This window comes from Mesoplodon bidens (genome assembly GCF_964165515.1).
Source record: "Mesoplodon bidens genome assembly, chromosome: 6".
Lineage (NCBI taxonomy): Eukaryota > Metazoa > Chordata > Mammalia > Artiodactyla > Ziphiidae > Mesoplodon > Mesoplodon bidens.
Window position 1 is genome coordinate 2764730 of NC_138162.1, and position 19323 is coordinate 2784052.

Sequence of the window (19323 nt, forward strand, 5' to 3'; positions counted from 1 at the left end):
CTTCCTACTTCCGTTTTCAGAAAGTGCAGGAGAAGGGCTGGAACCGGCCACCTTTGGGGTTAACGCCCGTAAGCCGGAGGCACGGGCAGCACACTGTCCCTTTAAGGCGTTGAGCCAGGCCGAAGCGTTCTGCTCCTCTCCGCTCCCCGTAGCTGCCTTCCGAGAGGCCGGCTTTGTGCGTTTGCCCCGCCCCGCGCGCGCGCATGCGCACTGTTGTTCCCCCCCCCCCGCACTGCCTAGTTGAGCTCGGCCCGGCTCCCGCCCAGGCGGCGGACGACGCGAAGCCTTGAGCGCCCGCCCCCGTCCCCCAGCCGCCCGGCAGGTAAGTGGGGACCGCCCGGCCGGCAGGCACGCCCCGGGGGCGCGGGACCGGGGCCGACGCTGGCTCCCCCCGCGCCGCCCGCCGCCGCACGTGTTCCGGCGGGCCCGGCCCGGCGCCGGTTCAGCCCCGCCGGGCCTCCCGGCGCAGAAGCCCCGCGCCCGCTGCCTCGCCTCCGGGCGCCCGCTCTAAGCCCCTCCTCCCCACCGAGCGACCGGGCCCCGGCGGCCCCCTCCCCTGACCCGAACCAGCCCCAAACGGACCCGCACGGACCGCCGAGTCCCGGGGACCCCCGGCTTCTCCCGCCCCCAGCGGTCAGGTGACAAGCCCCCGGCCCCGGGACTGCGACTTCCTCCTGCAGCCGCCGTGCGTCCCCCCTTTGCCTCCAGAGAAAGACCCCTGAGCCGCCGAGCTTGGATGTGGCGCGCTGTCTGCTCGTCTCTGCTGCAGAGGCGCCCTCACCCTAACCTGCTGCTCACCCCCAGCCGGGGGCAGCCAGGCCGCATCTCCCCCCGCGCGAGCCCGGGGCCCAAGGGGTGCGGGGCTGCCGGCATGAAGGGAGAGACCACCACGCTCTTGCCCTGGAGTCTCAGAGCCCTTCCAGTCTGGCCTGCGAGAGCCATTTTGGGGGATGTGGAAGATGCTCCCCGGTAGCCTCCTCACCCTGTTTCTACCCGCCCAGGTCCGCTGTCGACACTGCCTCTGAGGTTGGCCGGGCCCCGTAGGAGGCGGAGAGGTAAGCCAGAACGCCCGCGTGTCTGAGAACCCAGGTGGGGTACGGAGAGCCGGGTTCCCTCGCTCTCAGTGGGCCTCGTTACCGCCCGTCTTCCCACACCCAGGGGCCCAGTCTCTGGGGTGGAGCCTAGTAATTTGCATTTTACCGGCAGCCCGGGAGAGCTTCTCTCCGAAGCTCTCCGAAGAAGTTCGGAAGCTTAGCCTTGGGTGGTGTGGCTCACCTAGGTGCCGAGAGGGAGTAGGTAGCAAGTGATCTGGAGGCGGCTCCGAACGTTGAGTCGAGAAGTTGTATTTCTAAAAGTTTGCTGAATTTTTGTGTTGATGTTTTTTGTGTTAATGTTTTGCTGGCCGAAGTGTTGGGTAGGGGTTGAGCTGGGAGGGGTTGGGCACCTTTCCTGTAAGACCACCGTTTGCGGGAGTCACACCACACCTCCTGGTGGGTCTTGATTTTTACTCTAGAAGGAGCTGCTCAGGCCTCTGGGCTGCCCTTTCCACGCCAGATGGAGCCTCTTCAGTTCCCACTGGTGTTTAGGTTGGACGGGCCCCGGGCTTCCCTCCTCTCAGCCCTAGTTGTGGTCTGCCTTTCTCAGACGCTAGGTTCTGTGAAACAGACCATCCAGCTCTCGTCCTTGGCTCCTTTCCCCCCACTTGTCCAGCCCCCCCAGGGGAGGGCAGCACTTGGGTTAATTGGCACGGCCTGCCTGCGCTAAAGATAATCACCAGGTAGGCAGCGTTTCCTGAGCACCAGCTTTTTGCTAGGACTTTGCCCCACCGGCAGCTTTCTTGACCTGCCCCTCCCCTCCCCGCCCCTACTGCTTGGGCTTTGAGTGCTGCCGGGTCCACTCCTGGGCCGGGATCCTCGCTGCAGGTAACCAGCTGTGGCCTCATGGGGTTGTCTGCACAGCTGTGTTGCATTGTGATTTCGCTCCCCTGCTCTTGGATGAAGACTTTAGGATGTGCTCTTTTTTTTTTTTTTTTTTTTTTTGCTGTACGCGGGCCTCTCACTGCTGTGGCCTCTCCCGTTGCGGAGCACAGGCTCCGGACACACAGGCTCCGCGGCCATGGCTCGCGGGCCCAGCCGCTGCACGGCATGTGGGATCTTCCGGGATAGGGGCACGAACCCGTGTCCCCTGCATCGGCAGGCGGACTCTCAACCACTGCGCCACCAGGGAAGCCCAGGGTGTGCTCTTTTTGATGGCTTCTGTTCGGCCTTGGTGCGACAAGGAGCCCGTGCAAGCTTCCAGTTTTAAGCGCCGAGCTAGAATTTACCAGGTGTGACCGCATTGGGTTAACGGTGGTGCCCAGCTTCCGGGGGGTGGCTGGCCGGTGATGCTTGCCGGCTGCCTTGGCTTCTCTGGAAAGGCGCCGTCCCTTGTTTCAGAGTCACCTGGCGACTCGGCTCCCGTCTGTGCTTTCCGGCTGCGTCTTGTCGTTGCTTCACCAGGGACGGAGAGCCTCCCGGCTGTTAGCGTTTTGGAAGCAGCCTTGTGTCTGCAGCCTACACGCGGCGACCTTGGAGTCCCGGGAGGTGTGGACCACTGGGGCCTGCTCTTGCGTGTTCAAACGTGGCTGTTAGCGCTTTTGCATCACTTGGGATGCATTTAAGGATATGGATGAGTTCCCAAACTTCTGCACCCTGTAGCTCGGTCTCCTGTAATTTGGCGTGTTTGTTTCCTGACAAGAAGTCTTTGATTTGTTTTTTTAAAAAAAAATGTATCAAGGGCTCCTTGAAGAGAATTACGTTTTGTCTGCCTGGACTGTGCTGCATTTCAGACATGCGGGTAACAAAATAGGAAGCACCCCTGAAGGTGGGTCTTGGACTCTGATCACAGAAGGGACGAGAGCAGCACAGTACCTGCAAAGGACTAGCGAGGAGTTACGTGCAGAGGACGCTTAATTTGGAACGGCACCTGCTGCAGAGCTCAGTGAGGTGGTCAGATTTTTAAAACTCTTTTTCCTGGAAATTAATTTTTGAAGTGTGGTTTATTGGCCTCGGTCCCCCACTGTAGGTTTGGATTAGCAGACAGCCCTTGCCACTGTGCGTCCTCCACTCGGAGCTGTGAACGCTCTACCCGCGTCGCCCTGCCTTGGTGGGCTGCAGAGCCATGGCAACCGAGGAGAAGAAGCCCGAGGCTGAGGCCGCCCGAGCACAGCCCACCCCGTCGTCATCGGCCACGCAGAGCAAGGCACGTCCCTGAGGGCTCCTGGGCACGAAGGCTGGGAGACCCTCGGAAATATTTCAAGCCCGGAACTCTGTTCCCTCCACACACACACTTAAATATTGCCAGTTTTTACTCCAAACTACATTCCCAGCCAGTCCAGTGCTGATTGTGGGCCGTGTCGGGGATTCCCAACCTGTCACCTGGGGAGGGGGCTTCACCAGCAGTACACATCCTTGGTCTTGATCGTAAGAGTCTGTGTGGGACCCGGGAAACGCCTCTTGTTCAGCACCTCGCCCCTGGCCTGCACAGTTTCCTGCGGAGGGCGGTGTGCAGACCCCTCCTGTAGACCGCAGGTGGGCCTCTCACCAAGGGCACAGGCCTTCAGGTGTGCGTTGGGGAGCCTGACCTCGGGTGGATGGGCTGCCGAAGCAGGGCTGGGGCTGCCGGAGGTTCCAGCTGCACTGCCGGGACTGCCTGGAGGGCGGCCTGGGTGACGGGGCTTCAGGAGAGGCAGGGCTTGTGAGGGGCACTCGGAGCCCGGGTTTAGGCAGGTGCACCCCGGTGGACGAGGGCTCTGGGAAGCGCCGTCACAGGGTAGGTGTGAGCGTGACATTCGGCCTGGGCGCCAGCTCCACGCCGGCGATCGGTGGGTTTGGACAGTGGTGGTTACTTTTCACTGACGTGTCCTCTCTTTAACAGCCCACACCTGTGAAACCGAACTACGCTCTGAAGTTCACCCTGGCCGGGCACACGAAAGCCGTGTCCTCTGTGAAGTTCAGCCCGAACGGGGAGTGGCTGGCGAGTTCGTGTAAGTGCCCCTGGGGCTTCCCTGCCTGTCCCCTTGACGTGCCCGTGCCGGTTGTGACTCTGAAGGGATGGGCCCGGGCCAGGGGGGAGGCCTGGGGGTGGGTGCCGAGGACCGCGGCTCCCTAGGGGAGGCCTGTGTTGCGGGCAGCCCAGATTTTGGCCCCTGGATGACTGGAGACCTCGGTTGCTTTTCATTCCTTTCTTTCAGCTGCAGATAAACTCATTAAGATTTGGGGAGCATACGACGGGAAATTTGAGAAAACCATCTCGGGTCACAAGCTGGTAGGTCTCAACCCTGGGCCGAAGTTGCTGCTGGACGTGGGTTGGGGCCCATCTCCCGGGCTTATCAGGTTAAGATTGAACCTCCCTGCCCCCAATTTTTGGGATAGTTACTTGCCTCTTGGTTTTTTTAAAAATTAGTTAATTAATTTTTGGCTGCATTGGGTTTTCACTGCCGTGAAGGGGCTTTCTCTAGTTGCGGCAAGCGGGAGCTGCTCTTCGTTGCGGTGCGCAGGCTTATTGCAGTGGCTTCTCTTGTTGCGGAGCCCGGGCTCTAGGCACTCGGGCTTCAGTAGTTGTGGCGCGCAGGCTCAGCTGCTCCGCGGCATGTGGGATCTTCCCGGAGCAGGGCTCGAGCCCGTGTCGCCTGCATTGGCAGGCGGATTCTCAGCCACTGCACCACCAGGGAAGCCCGCCTCTTGTTTTTCAAGTAGATCGTTTTGACCTCCCCAGATGAGTTTCTGCCCAACTGTGAGGCCTGGCAGAGCCACGGAGTACAGGCTTCTGGGCCCGGCCTGCGGGTTCAGTCTATATGGTCAGCACGAACTAGAGGGAGTGACTTGCTTAGTTATGTTCAGTTGGACGTTGAGGATTTGACTTTTGCTGGCTAATCCCATTTTGCTCAGATAGTGACCGTGTGTTTCCTCCCCCAGGGAATATCTGATGTGGCCTGGTCCTCAGATTCTAACCTCCTTGTTTCTGCCTCAGATGACAAAACCCTGAAGATATGGGACGTGAGCTCGGTAAGCCGCACGGGCCCCTCCTTGGGAAGCGTGTGCGTTTGGGGAAGGGGCTTGGGGTGGGACTGCGTCTGGGGAGCAGCCGTGCTTGTTGTCAGAGGGGCTTTACAGCTGTGGCGGGTCAGGTGCTGATGGGTTTAGCCGATATTTGAAGACATAACTACTGGGAATGACTTAGTCTCACAATACTTCCTCTCAGGGAAAGTGTCTGAAAACCCTGAAGGGACACAGCAATTACGTCTTTTGCTGTAACTTCAACCCCCAGTCCAACCTCATCGTCTCGGGCTCTGTGAGTTTGGGGCCTCCCCAGGGGCGGGGGTGAGCGGGGGGCCGTCCTGGGCTGCTCTGGGGGCTCGGGGGACGGCGAGTCTGCCACCTCCGTCCCCCCGGAGAACCACTGCCACCTGCCCCTCTGTCTCCAGTTTGACGAAAGCGTGAGGATATGGGACGTGAAGACGGGGAAGTGCCTCAAGACCTTGCCCGCGCACTCGGACCCCGTCTCAGCTGTGAGTCCCCCCCGCCCAGCCAGTTCGCGTCGCTCGCCCGACAGCAGGGCCATGAGCGGCGACTGGGCTCAGGGTCCCGTGCCCGTGGGAGGCGGGGCGGGGAGGCGTCCCTGCACGGAGGCTTACAGAACAGGCGGGGGCAGCGTGGGTGTTGCGTGGAGCCACCTTTGGGTGGGTGGGCAGAGGGCCCTGGGGTCCGGGTGGCCCAGTCATGGGTGAGGCGGTGGGAAGGTGGGACCCCGCGAGCGTGCTGCACGCGCGGTCCAAGGCTGCCGCCAGTGCGCAGGATGAACAGGCAGGGGTTAAACTACATGCGTGTCATAAACGGCTCCATTTACAAACGGCCAAAGTATTTCTTTGTCAGCAAAGAGCCCGAAGTGGTTCCTTAGCCAAGTTTGCCTTTTGAAAAGTGGAAGGGGTCACGTATAAACAGCTTGTTCGCTGTTACTGAGCAGATGGTCCTCCTCAGGTTCTAGAATTGGGGAGGTGAGTGACTTTAAGTGGCTTCAGCCTTGGAAGGCCTTTGTCCAGCGGAGGCCGTGGGCAGAGCCCCGACCCCTTGGGGGACACGTAACGTGTGCTGGTCGAAGCTGCCTGGCGCAGTGCTGGCCCTGTGTCACGGCCGGTGCCTGCGGCTGCGGGGAAGGCGCCCTTGCCGTCTGGGCTCCGGGCCCTCCTGAGCCTGTGCCGTCGCCCCTCTGTCCTCCACGCTGGGGGCCCGGTCTGAGCCGAGCTGGCTTCCAGACATGCCGCAAATGGGCACGTGTGAAGTAACCAGGAGACACTCGGAGTGAGGGCCGTGAGTTGAAAGAGTTCTGTCTGTGTTGCAGTGGTCAGGGATGGGGCTCTGATCGCAAACGATGGTAGGATTTTTAAAGTCTTTGCTCCTTACAAAAGTGACGTGTGCTTATTTTAAAAAAGGCAAGAGGCAACGTAGCGCGTAGCAAATCAGAGTCTCCTGAGCTCCCATCCTCAGAGGCAACTGCGCGCAGCTGGCAGCTACCGTCTGGGTGTTTTGGTTTTTTAAGTGCGTGTTTCCCAGCCCACCCCCTCTCGTTGGATGGCGGTGGTGCTACAGGACAGCGGCATCCTGTTCCAGCTTGTGCACTGCGGAAAGGTCTCGGGCACCTTCCGGCTCTGTGCCTGCAGGTGCTTGACACTCTCTGTCATCCCCCCGTGGATGCTGGCTTGTGACTTGCACTTTATGGAGAGAAGTGCAGTGCACGTCTGTTGAACAGCCTTGCACGCTTGTGCCACAGCGTTTGCGGGCAGGTGTTGGGGGAGCACCGGGTCTGCGAGTGGTCAGCCTTTGCGAGGCCAGTCCTGGATCAGAGCCCTCGGGGTGTGTGGGCTTCCTGCGGTCTTCCGCCCCCTTGAGTCCAGCTGCTGTCCCCCTGCCTGCACTCCCCCGTGTCAGTGCTTTCCTGAAGTCCCTGCTGTGCCCTTCATCCATCCCGCCCCCTCTCCGCAGCTGCTGGCCTCTGCATTTGCCTCACTTGCCCACTCTCTCCCTCCTCGGTGCGCCTGCAGGTGTCACCTCCAGAGAGCTCAGCGGCTGTCCGTCTGAGTCGAGACTTGGCGTCCCCACTGGGGTCTGTCTCGCCCCCCGCTTCCTTCTGGGTGGCACTGACTTCCTGGCCATCTTGCCCCTCACACCTGCGCGCTGGTCTGCCGGCGTGTGCCGGCGGTGCTGTCTGGACGTGGCTGGAACAGAGCAGAGCGTGGCCCTGGTGGGGCAGGCTTTGGGGCCCCACGTCAGCTCGTCATCACCCAGCGAAGGGGCTTCGATCAGATCATAGTTTGCAGGTTCAGAGGGATGAGTGTGATGAGATCCGCTGCTGTGAGTTTTAGGGAAACCGGCTTTGGGAGGTTGACGAGCACGTGGCTCAGGTTGGGGGGGGGCGCCGTGAGCACCGCCGGGGGCGTAGGACGAGGACAGTGACAGCGGCTCTTCACGGGCCACGCCAGCCACGCGGAGGCTGCCAGCCACACAGGTAGCACCGCAGGCTGAGACATGCAGGAGTGGGCAGTATGTAAGCTTCCAGCTTCTGAAGGTCCAGTGCCAGGGAAAGAACGTACAGTGTCTCGTTTATAACTTTAGCACCGGTTACGTGTTGAAGTAGCATTTCAGGTATATTGGGTTAAGTAGAAACCTGTCAGGTTTGTTTCACCTGTTAACTTCCCTGCTGCAGTGGCTAAGAAGTTTAGATGGCACACGTGGCTCCATCACGGGCCCCTCGACAGTCTGGACAGTGGTTCTCCAAGCGTGGTCCCCAGACCAGCCTCTGTTGGGACTGTGCAAGACATGTAGATTCTCGGGGCCCAGCGCTGGGCTTTGACAAGCCCTCCAGGTGCTTCTGCTACACGTGGGTTTGTCCCCTGGGGACACCTGGCACCGTCTGGAGACATTTATGTTGTCAACAACCAGATGCTACTGACATGTCGTGAGTCAAGGGCGGGGGAGCTGCTACACAGGACAGCCCATAGCAAAGGAGCGTGTGAACCGTGTGTCAGTGGTGTGAGGACCAGACGCTGGTCTGAACTGTGGCGGCAGGCGGGCGGCCCCAGCCCCGTCCCCGAGAGGTTGACCTGGGGCGCGACCCCCCATGGGACAGGCGTCACACGTAGCAGGAAAGAGGGCATTCCAGTGGGGAGCGGGGGTGTCGTAAAAAGGCTTTTCCTGCCCAGGACTCGAATGAAAACGACGGGAATTTATGATGAAATGTCACTTCGGACGTTGCGACTCCTTCTGTATACACTGAGATTCAGCTGGAAAAAAGAAAGAGGACAAACCCAATGGCAAACCACTTAGGAGGAAGGGACCGCTCACGTTGCCATTTCTTTATCAGAAGGTGTATCTCGCCTGTCTCTGTGGTGGGCAGTTAGGCATTCAGATAAAATAACTGGTGTGGACATATCACAGGTCGGCTTCTGGGCCCGGCACCTGATCTGGACATCGCACCTCTTCCCAGGCACAGAGTTTGGAGCAGCCTGGATCTCGTTCCTGCCCCGTCTGCAGAGCTCGAGTGTCCCAGGGGTTGGTGTCCGGGCCCTCGGAGCAGTAACCTGGCCGTCTTGTGGTTCTGGGGGTGCTCAGCTGGCAGGGTTATGCGGGTGGGAAAGCTCCGGAGTTTCTGAATAAGTGGGCATCCTTCTCCTGACTCTTCTGCTTTGTTCGATGGAAGTCGGGGAAGCCCTGGTCCTCCTGCCCCCACGGCCGTGTGGGTCCACAGACACGCTCTGGGCAGTGGGGCCTCTCCACGGAGCCAGCAGGTCTGGGTCGGTCGAGTCTGTTACTCTTCAGTGGTGCGTCTTGTAGTAAGTGATTTAGATACTAAAGACGTGTTTCAGGGTTGGTTTGCTTTCTGTGGTTCAGTCTTCCGTCGTGAAACAGACTGACGGTTACTTGAGACACCAGGTAAAAATGACCATTTTATCCACATTGCTTGTGGTCTACGTTAGAATCCTTGGGAAATCAGAACTTAAAGCTCACTCAGAATGCAGCAGGGTGTGTGTCCCTTTGTCGGGGGCCGGTGAACGGAAGGCCGTCCAGGTGAGGCGCAGTCTGTGTTGATGCTCTGAAAGTAAGTTTCTTTTCCCCCCTCCCGCTCCTTCATCCTCAGGTTCATTTTAATCGTGATGGATCCTTGATAGTTTCAAGTAGCTACGATGGTCTCTGGTAAGTGAAAGAGCTTTACTTCGTTGAGTCAGCAAGCATTTAACGGCCTCCCCTTGCACCGTTGTGCCTCTGGGCGTCCAGCGGAAGCCTCTGCCTCGAGGGGCTTGGGCAGGCGGGGTGGCGGTGAGCACGGCCGGGAGAGCGGGCTCCTGTCAGCAGCGAGGCCCCAGCCAGAGACGCGGGGAGGCACTGCCGTCCTGGACGTGGCTCCCCGTGGACCCCGAAGGGTGCGCCTCCCAAGCTCGTGGCGCTGGTGGGGAGGTGGAAGAAAGGTGTGCTGACGTGAACGTCCGAGAGTGTCCCGTCGGGGCCGTCAGGGTCCTGAACAGGTGGATGAAAACAGGTCCCGTCACGGAGGGTGAGGAGGAAGGGTGGAGGGGGCACCGTCTCCTGCAGAACATCCAGTCTAAGCGGATCACGCTCGTGGCCTTGGCGCTGCTAGTGTAAGTGCCTTCTGGATTCTTTAAGAGACACGAGGGAAGATGCGGAAATAAACGTTTTAAGTTTAACTGGGCACACGTGGGTATAAAGCATTAGGTATCTGGGCTTGGAAGGTTGCGTGTCACAGCTCACCTGGTTACCGGGGAGGGGACCCTGGGGAGGGGATGGGGCGGCAGCAGCCACCGGCCAGACCGATGGCCCGAGAAGGACTTCCCAGCTACGCGGGAGAAAGACAGTGTGGCTAGAAATTTGTCTACATTTAGTGAAAATAAAATAGAGAAACTCGAGTAACATAAGTGATAACGCGTAAAAATACCGTGGAAGAAACGGAGCTCAGGGTACTTGCTGGGTGCTACCGTGGCGGGGCTGCCTGAACACCCTCAAGAAAGGCTGTCAGGTTTGGGTTAAAAGCCCTTCTGACTCTTGTTGTTTTCAAGAAACACACCTAAGACGAAGTGATGAGTCAAGGCTCGGAAAAGAAGCGTGGGCAAGTGGGGTTGGGCAGATGGGAAGCAGAGACAAGAGTATCAGCCAGGGAGACGGTGACGGAAACGAACCACCGGGTAGAGTTGACGGGAAGGCTGAGAAAGCTCAGGCACCAGGCCCCCTGGCAGCCCAGAGCTGCCTTGGAGAAACTGGAAATATAGGGAGCTGAAACGTTGGTGAATGAGTTCGACGTGCCGCTTTGACTTTGCCAGCAGGGGGCTTGGGACTCAGCAGGGCTGCACGATGCCACAGGCTGTGTATTTGCTACCTGAGAGGAGTAAAGTGTGTCCTGTAAACAGAGGTGCTCGTTTTCCTAGGCGTGTGGCACATTCTCAGAATTCCTCGTGGACCGCCTCTAAAAGGTTTCTAAAGAAATCGGGGGAAAGAAAAGCATGCCAAGAAAAAGTAAGAGGAGAGGAAAGTTGTAAAGTTAAAAGGTGGAGAAAGGGGAAAATGACAGGAGAATTTACATAAGCTGTATTCTTAATAAGGCCAATGAAGTGGTCAGCCTTTATAAACCTAAGTAAGGAAAAAGAGCAGAAAAGGGCAAGACTCAATTAGAGGGGATGGGGATTCCCTGGCGGTCCAGTGGTGAGGACTCCGCGCTTCCACTGCCGCGGCCCGGGTTCAATCCCTGCTTGGGAAGCTGATAACCAAGGCGCGAGGCGTGGCCAAAAAATAAAAAATAAAAAGGGGGTGGAAAAGAGCAGTTTCGGGGGGATGAGGGACGAGCAGGAGGATGCCTGGCCCACCTCTGAGCAGGATGTTCAGACGGGGATTAATTCATACTTCCTAAATTGAGGAAGGGAGTCACCATGGCAGAGATTGGAAAAAGTGATTAAAGGTCTGAAAACTATATGGGTCCTATGATTTTACACTGGAATTGAGTTAAATAACAGAAACTTCTAAGGCTGTTGGAACTGGACCACAGGACAGGATGGGGAGCCCCCTGGTTCATTTCTGGGTCCAGCATGACCTAACTCGCCAGCTTGCTTGCGAGTCCAAAAATGACAGCCACGGAGGACACCTCACTAGTGAATCTTGAGGCCACACAACCCCCAGGACAATGTTACAGACCGAGTCCACAGTGTGTGGAAAAATAGTATTTCGTGACCAAGTGGGGTTTTTTTTTTTTTTTTTTTTTTTTTTTTTTTTTTGCGGTACACGGGCCTCTCACTGTTGTGGCCTCTCCCGTTGCGGAGCACAGGCTCCGGACGCGCAGGCTCAGCGGCCATGGCCCACGGGCCCAGCCGCTCCGCGGCATGTGGGATCTTCCCGGACCGGGGCACGAACCCGTGTCCCCTGCATCGGCAGGCGGACTCTCAACCACTGCGCCACCAGGGAAGCCCAAGTGGGGTTTTTGAGTCGTGAGACGATTGTAGTAATGTACCAACCAATAGGAAATTGAAAATCTAATAACTATACCAAGAAATTGGAGGCAAAGATCCATATAATTTTCTTACCGGTATAAGTCAGGTAGGCACCTGATAAAATCCAGCAGCCATTCCTAATAAAAACTCTAGCAAAATACGCCAGTATCACAGACTGTTTAACAGAAACTTAATAATCCTGTTTATAGTAAGTGGTAACGTGCTAAATCCATTTCTGCTGAAATCGGGCAGAAGTCATGCCCATCTCCTTTAGCATTTGGTGCTATTTGGAATTTCTAGCTAACGTGATAAGAAGATAAAGTCATTGTGTGAAAACTGGATAGAGACTTATCTCTTTGTAGGTGGTACATTTGTATGTTTTTTGGTTTGTTTTTTTTTTTTTTTTTGCGGTAGCGGGCCTCTCACTGCCGAGACCTCTCCCGTTGTGGAGCACAGGCTCCGGATGCGCAGGCTCAGCGGCCGTGGCTCACGGGCCCAGCCGCTCCGCGACATGTGGGATCTTCCCGGACCAGGGCACGAACCCGTGTCCCCTGCATCGGCAGGCGGACTCTCAACCACTGCGCCACCAGGGAAGCCCTGGATGTTTTTTAAAACTTAAAAGTCACGTGTTAGTACTTTTACAAATAGGGACTCATTTAAGCCTCATAACCGTCCTGTGACTCGGGTACTGGGTGGTCGCCATCCCCGATCCTCGGTTGGGAAGCTGAGGCAGGGTTAAGCCCCTGCCCGCCATCCCCCAGCTGGTCAGCGACAGAGCCAGGGTCTGGAGTACACCTCGGGCTCTGGAACCCAGGCTCTGAGCCACCAAGCCTGCTAGTTACAAAACGGACAAGTATTTGGTGAGGTCACTGTTTGCAATTGACAGTTTTTCGCTATCCTGGGAGCTGCCAGTTAGTGGATGAGAACAAGTTCCCCCCGTAAGAGTCACAAAAGCATTGGGGTACTTAGAATGTGATTAACAAGAGAGCAAGGCCTGTATGCAGGAAATGGTGAAATGTAACTAGAGGGACACAAAGCAAAGAGGGAGGGACGGGACCAGGCACGTCCTCATCCTGGCGGTGGGGAACACCCGTCTCCTGGGCTGATACGTTGTAAGTGGTTCGATTGAGAACCCCTCCAACTAGATAAAATGAATTTAAAATTCTTAGAGAAGCATAAACTGAGTTCTCTGCCAGTAGAATTAAGAAAACAAACAGTGAGTGGGGGAGTGCTGTTTCTGGGTGTTAAAACCCGAGACACCGTTACTGCGTCCCCCAGGGCGGGATTGGCTCCGAAGGGCCGCAGGTGGGACAGTGAACGCTTGGGTGATAACCCCTGCGTTCCCGTCACCTGTAAAACCCGCGTGCCCTCGACCCAACGCCCGCCCCCATCGCGGGGCATCTGTGCTCCAGAAGTGTCCGCGTGAATACACCGCCACGGTTCCCAAAACAGGGCGTTGTGTTGGCAGAAATCACAGAAACACTGAGATTGCAGCGACGGGATGCCTGGCGCATCCCGTTGGGGAATGGTGGCTCTTTGAGTGGGTTCTCTTGCTCCTGAATAGAGGACGTCCAGAAAAGTGCCTCCGATATCCCGTTTTTATAAAAAACACTCTGCCCCAGGGGCCGTGTGCTTGGCGTGTTTGCGCGTGGAGAGCCCTGCAGGGACGCAGGTCGGGCTGTTGGCCTCGCAGCCGCGGGTGTACAGGGAGGGCCCGGCGTTCCCTTCTGGGCCGTCCCGCCTGTCGCCGAGCACGCTCTCCGCTCTCCGGCAAGAGCACACGCGTGCACTCTGCACGTGCCGCGCCCATTCTGGTCCCCAGGACTCAAGGGAGTGGTTGTGAACGATGACTGGAAAAACGAGATAGGACTGCCTGTGGATTGGTCCTGAAACGTCTGCATTGAGAGCCGCCTGTAGTCACCTGCTGTGCCCGTTGCTTTGCAGCCGGATCTGGGACACCGCCTCGGGCCAGTGCCTGAAGACACTGATCGGTGAGTACTGCCGCCGCCTGCCTGCAGGGGGCCGTGTCCCCGGGGACAGTCTGCCGCGCGTCGACTGTGACAGCTTCTCCCATGCTCCCTGCCCTCCGTCTGTGGTTCTCCGGAAGCCTCCCTTTCTCCCCGCTGGGCCTGCTCCCTCTGGGAGGGCTCCTTCTCTCCTGACCGGTTCCATCTCCCATCCGCTCCTTCCTGATTGGCTCTGCCTTCTGGCCTGGCGTGGCGCTGCCCCGCGGTGTCCTCTGAAGGACCCGCGAGACCCTCGGACTCCCCCCGTGCTCAGCAGACCCTTGTCTTCTTGTCTTCCTCCCCGGCCTGGGGACCCTCCGCTTGGGTCATTCCTTGAGCAGATGGGGTCGAGCCCCTGCTCTCCGTGAGCCCTGTCTGCTGGGGGTGCAGAGGTGGGGTGGGGGAAGTGGGCAAGGGGCCCCGAGGTCTCTGCACATGGGGCTGGGCTGTGCCTTGGGGAGGAGGGGAGGGCGGCAGGGAGTGGAGGGACAGCGTGGTCTGGGCGGCAGCTGGTGCTGCTGGGCGTGTGGCCAGAGGATGGCCTTGGGCCTGGGAAGGTGATGGGAGAGATGGAGCCCTGGAGGGGTCCGGTCACTGACTGGGGGGAAGGTCTTTGCAGTGTTGAGTTGAGCAGGCAGGGTCGCCGGGGCGGGGCGCTTACCTGAGCCTCCTGTCCCCGGCTGTCCTGGGAACAAGCGTGGCTGTGAGAGTGCACCGGGGCCACCGTGACAGGACACCGTGGCTGCACGGCTTCAATAGCACAGACCCGTCCCCACCTCCTGCTCTGACAGGGATGCCAGTCAGACTGGCTTGGGCGCTCCCCCGCCCCCCGCCTTATTTTAACTTAGCCCACCTCCAGGGCGCTGTCTCCGAGGTGCCGGGCTAGGGCTTCAGCAGGAGAACTGGGGAGGGACATAGTGGTCTCTGTGGTTTTCTTGCTCTGCGAGGGGGGCCACCCTTCTGACGTGCGTCCTTCCCCCCGACCGCGGCATCTCCCCGTGTCTGTCGCGCTGTCTTCCCCCCCCCCGAGGCCTGGGCGGCCACCTCTGCCCGGCAGGAAGTGTCCTCGTGCCCAGGCGGCCGAGCGCGGGCAGTCCCTGCAGCCGCCCCACAGCTGGGCGGGAAGCCGAGGCCAGAGAGGTTGACAGCCGGCAGCAGCGAGCGGTCTGGGGCCGGGCCGGGAGGGGTGGTGGGGAGCGGAGTCCCGTCCCGTTTCTAACCTCGGGTCTAGGGCGTTAGAACCTCGGGCGTTGACGGGCCAGCCCCGCGGTGCTTCACTGTCGGAGCCTGATTAGACCTCTGGGCACTGCCTCCCGTCGTCCGAGCTGGGGGGGTGCGGCCTTCCGTGTGGCCCCGCGGCCGGGTGGCCCTCGCCGGCCTCTCGTGGGCGTTTTCAGTGGCTGGGACCAGCCGGAGGGAGCAGAGGCCGCCGGTGCGCGGGGGGCAGGCCTGGGCCTCCTGGGGTGGTGACGCGCGTGCCGCTCCCCGCCTGGTGCTCGGGACACGTGGCCACGCCGGCCCCCCACCAGGGCGCGCGCCCAGGGCTCTCCTCGCTCAGGCTGGGACACACGCCTCCCGAGGAGGCGTGGGACCGTCACGGAGCCCCAGCGCCTCCTGGGTGCGTGCTCTCGTGCCAGCAGCCGAGAGGGTGGCAGGGCCTCTGACCCGCCTTCCCAGGGCCACTCCAGGGCGTGCGCTCTGACCCCAAGTGTCGGGAGCAAGGGTGCACTGTGACGTCACCAGGGTGCTTTCCAGGGAGAAATTACGCGCCTTCCACTATAACCATGCAACCGGAGAGCGCCCGCCCGAGCCCCTGTGTTCTCAGGGGGATAGTTTCTCGGTTTAGCTGGGTGTTTGCAAGCTCTCTCCTGTGAGGAAGGCGATCCCGAGGCCGACTGGCCGCAGGGCCTTCGCTCCTGAAGTCCTAGTGTCACGGGGTCACTGGGAGAACCGGCTCTCACACTGGCACGAGCAGCGGGTGAGGGAGGTGGCTGGCCCTGGGGGACGCCCGCGAGGGGCGGTGTCGGCACAGGTGGCGGTGGCCTCTCCGGGTGGCCGTGAGGGAGCCCCCCTTCCCGGCAGAGCCAGTGCCCCGCTGGCAGCCGTCTCTGTGCTCCGTGCAGACGATGACAACCCTCCCGTGTCGTTTGTGAAGTTTTCTCCGAACGGCAAGTACATCCTGGCCGCGACCTTGGACAAGTAAGTGCTTCCGTCCCTGGCGCGGTGTGAGCGGCCAGGCCGCCGCCCCCCAGGGCCAGATGCCAGCGTGGAAGGCGATTCATCCCGCTGGGGCTGGGCTCCGGACTTGGGTGCCACGCTGCGAGGGCCCGTCTGTGCGGGGGCTGGATCTCAGGTTGTTGGCTCCGTGGTCACCGTGGCCCGTCCTGTCTGAGGCGGTGGCGGGCACGGTGGCCTCGAGGTGCTCCCCGGTCTGCCCGGGCACCCTGCTTCTCCCCCGACAAGCTTCCGGGCAGATGTCCCCGGCCGCCGGGCGCCCTCCTGGGAGGTGGTTGGCGCTCTGCCTCCTCTGCCCCGCGGGCTGCCCTCAGGTGGGCTTGCAGGGTCGGCCCCCACGGGAGGAGGAAGGACTGCCCTAGCCGGGGCTTCTCCTGTCCCTTTCTGGCGGCAGCGAGGACCCCTTACCGGCTTAGGGACACTGAGTAGCTTCCTTTAGAAAAGTGTCTTTGACCCACAAATGCCTGGAGGTCCCACACTCTGCTCGGGTGTCCTCACGGTCCCTGGACGCCGTGCGGGGCACCTGCACCCGGAGGGGGTGGGGCGGCCGCGGGGGAGCGCACTGACCCGCCCCCTCTGCCTTGCAGCACGCTGAAGCTCTGGGACTACAGCAAAGGCAAGGTGAGCGGCGGGCGTGGGCTCGCGGAGGGGTCGTGCGGGGTCCTGGGCTGTGGCCAGAGGGGCCCAGAAAGCAACTCTGTCGCTATGGTTTGGTGCACGTTGCCTGACGACTCAGGTTAAAGCCTGACCTGGGCGGGTTGTGCGGTGGGGGTCACGGTGCTCTTCAGAGCCGTCCAGTCGGCTGTAAGATGCCTGGACGGGGGCAGCACCTGGGATGCATGCAGGGCGGTCGTGACTGAGCAGACGTCCCCTGGCCGTTTCAGTGCCTGAAGACGTACACGGGCCACAAGAATGAGAAGTACTGCATATTTGCTAATTTCTCTGTCACTGGAGGGAAGGTAAGTCGTCTCCCAGCTCAGGAGCTCCTCCGCCCGCTTCGTGAGACGGGCCTTGTGCTCTCACCCACAGAACAAATAGGAATTTCCTGTTTTTTAACCAAAACGAAGTCACGCCACACAAAGTGCTGGTGACTCTCACTTGTTTCGGGGTGTCCTGTCCCGGCTGCTGGGGGCCCACAGGCTCCGTTGTCACACTGAGGCCTCCTGGGAGTCGGTCCCCGGTGGGTTCTGGTCCCTCGTGGGTGGCCCTCGCCAACCCTCAGGCTCAGACTGAGGAGCTGCCGGGGACGAGCAGCCGAGCCGTGAGTGACGGCAAATGTCCAACATGGCGATGGGGGGAGGGCGGGGGCCCTGGGCCCGCACGGGGGCGGGTGTGCCGGGGGGTGCAGGGCACTGTCCATCCACGTGTGCGCCCTGACCCCGCGTTCTCCCCCCTCGTCTGCGACCAGTGGATTGTGTCGGGCTCAGAGGACAACCTGGTCTACATCTGGAACCTGCAGACCAAGGAGATCGTACAGAAGCTTCAGGGCCACACAGGTGAGCTCGGCATGTGTGCCGCCGCCCTCCTGCGCCTGGTGCCCCGGGAAACCCGACCCAGCGCGTGTGGGCACCTTGGGCTGCCTGCTCCGCCTCCTCTCCTCGCCTGCGGGTGACTGGGGGACGCTGCCCGTTTTGGGGCTGCTTTCAGGGGGGGTGGTCTGGTCCTGGCTCCCGCAGGCTGAGGCCACATCCCAAGGCCACAGCCTTTAACCTCTTCTTCCTATCGGCCGGGCTGCCCGGCCCCACAGCCCACGCGGGCACTGTGGCCTGTCCCGCGTGGAGGTGAGGCGTGGAAGTGGGGCGGGGAGCAGGGACGCCCGCCGTCCCCCTGGCTGCTCCGGCTCCTCCGGGGCTCTTCCCCCGTGCTCAGTGGAGAGTGGTGTTGAGCCCTTTGAGAATCAGATCAGAGTGACACCCTCTTCCCTAAGAAGGCAGCTCCACCTGGGAGCAGGGCCTGACCCTGGAGGCCGGCACCGGCCTTCGGCCTCCATCGTTGGCCTGTTACTTCTGCTCCTCTGCTGTGCGGGCAGGACGCTCAGAGGCTCATTTGAAGCCACTCAGGCCAGAGGGAAAATTCTGGGGTTCATTTTATTTAAAAGCTACAAACACATTAACCTGACGGACCCCAAGTGGCAGGCAGCTCGCGGGATCTGCCGTCCCCGCCCTGGTGGACTCGCAGAGTTGGCCCCTCGGGGCGAGCGCTGTGGAGGGGGGCAGCCCCGGGCTCTGGTCCAGGTGCAGAGGGTGCAGTGTTGACACCGTGAGACCGACAGCGGCCCCCCAGCTGTGCCCCCGGCCCGTGTGGCGCCCCAGCCTCCGGGCTGGGTTCTGGGCTGGGTGCCCCGCTGTCTTCCTGCTCGGGCCCTGGGCTCTCAGTGCACCACGGGCGGGGCCCTGTGGGGAGGGGCCGGGTCCAAGGAATGAACTGGTTGTCGCCGTCCCCGTTTCCAGATGTTGTCATCTCGACGGCCTGTCACCCGACCGAGAACATCATCGCTTCGGCCGCCCTGGAGAACGACAAGACGATCAAGCTCTGGAAGAGTGACTGCTAGGCCCGCCGTGCGGAGGGACTGTCGGGAAGCCCACCCGGGTTGGCGAGAGTGCAGCTCTCGGAGGGGCTCCCGTGGTCCAGGCCCAGGGACCGGAGGGGCCTGGGCCTGAGCCGCCTCTGAAGACGACTTGGCTGGGGCGTGTCTCCCACTGGAGGGTTCTAGAAGTTGCTGGTGAAGTTTCTCGCCAATTCCTCTCTCACCGTTGGGGAAGAGTTCCTAGTCTGTTTTGTGTTCAAAGAGAGTCAACAGAAATTTTTAATTTTTTATTACAAAAAGGTGAAGTTCAATTTACCACGAGTTGTGTGTTCTTCCAGTAACTGTCCTGTACTGTTTATGCGATTTTATGACCCAGTGCCAGTGCTGTGACCATGGCTGTGTTGCCGCCACGGCTTCTGGCCGCCAGCCTGGCCCGCCCGAACTCGGGGGTTGCCCCTGTCAGTGCTCAGCAGATGCTCTGGAGACACTGTCCCGCCTGTAGCAGTAGCCACGTGTCTTGAGTCTTTCTGGGAAGCGCAGAGCGGTGTGCACTGATGACCGGGTAAAAGCCTTCTGTGTTTTGGGGTTGTTGCCCCTGTGCTGTTGGCGTGGCGACCACACTCAGGGCTTCCGTTTGTCCCACAGGTGGTCACACTACAGGCAGCGCCTCGGGCTGTAATGCAGGGAGGGTCGTGTGTGCGTGTGGCAGCCGAGTTCTCACGCAAAGCTTTCCTCCATGTGGCTCTTTGAGGAAAAGTCTCACAGTTGGCAGGAGGTTGAAAGGATTTTTCTCACGAGACAGGTCCCCCGAGTGATGTGCCCACTCTTCCCTTGTCCACGCGGGGTCCGGGGCCGCAGAGGGCGAGTCAGCCGGCCCCACGGGCTAATGGCATGTAGATGGGGGGCCTAGTTGGGATGCTGCCGGGGACCCTGCGATGTCGTCCTGTGGACCGTGGCGGACGCTGGCGAGGGCGGGGGTGTGGGCGGCCCGGGTCTGGGGCGCACAGGCTGGTGCCCGCCCCCGCCGCCAA

The 19323-nt window shown here is 60.4% G+C and overlaps 1 protein-coding gene across 1 annotated transcript; it reads left to right on the forward strand.

Annotated features, from left to right (window-relative positions):
- Positions 1-206: 206 nt before the first annotated feature.
- On the forward strand, positions 207-18603 carry WDR5 (WD repeat domain 5). The gene is made up of 15 exons (XM_081236732.1): positions 207-322; positions 1002-1055; positions 3064-3240; positions 3916-4024; positions 4232-4305; positions 4956-5045; positions 5242-5331; positions 5465-5548; positions 9172-9227; positions 13469-13515; positions 15654-15729; positions 16353-16386; positions 16650-16724; positions 17174-17261; positions 18216-18603. Exons 3-15 carry the CDS (start codon positions 3160-3162, stop codon positions 18314-18316), a joined length of 1005 nt encoding a protein of 334 aa, XP_081092858.1. The 5' UTR covers positions 207-322; positions 1002-1055; positions 3064-3159; the 3' UTR covers positions 18317-18603.
- The last annotated feature ends 720 nt before the right edge of the window (positions 18604-19323 follow it).

Excerpts from the sequence above, each read along its gene's own strand:
- WDR5 (XM_081236732.1), top strand. The coding sequence starts at position 3,160 with ATGGCAACCGAGGAGAAGAAGCCCGAGGCTGAGGCCGCCCGAGCACAG. Across the intron at positions 3,241-3,915 it reads CATCGGCCACGCAGAGCAAG|CCCACACCTGTGAAACCGAA; the intron begins GCACGTCCCTGA and ends TCTCTTTAACAG. Across the intron at positions 4,306-4,955 it reads CCATCTCGGGTCACAAGCTG|GGAATATCTGATGTGGCCTG; the intron begins GTAGGTCTCAAC and ends TTCCTCCCCCAG.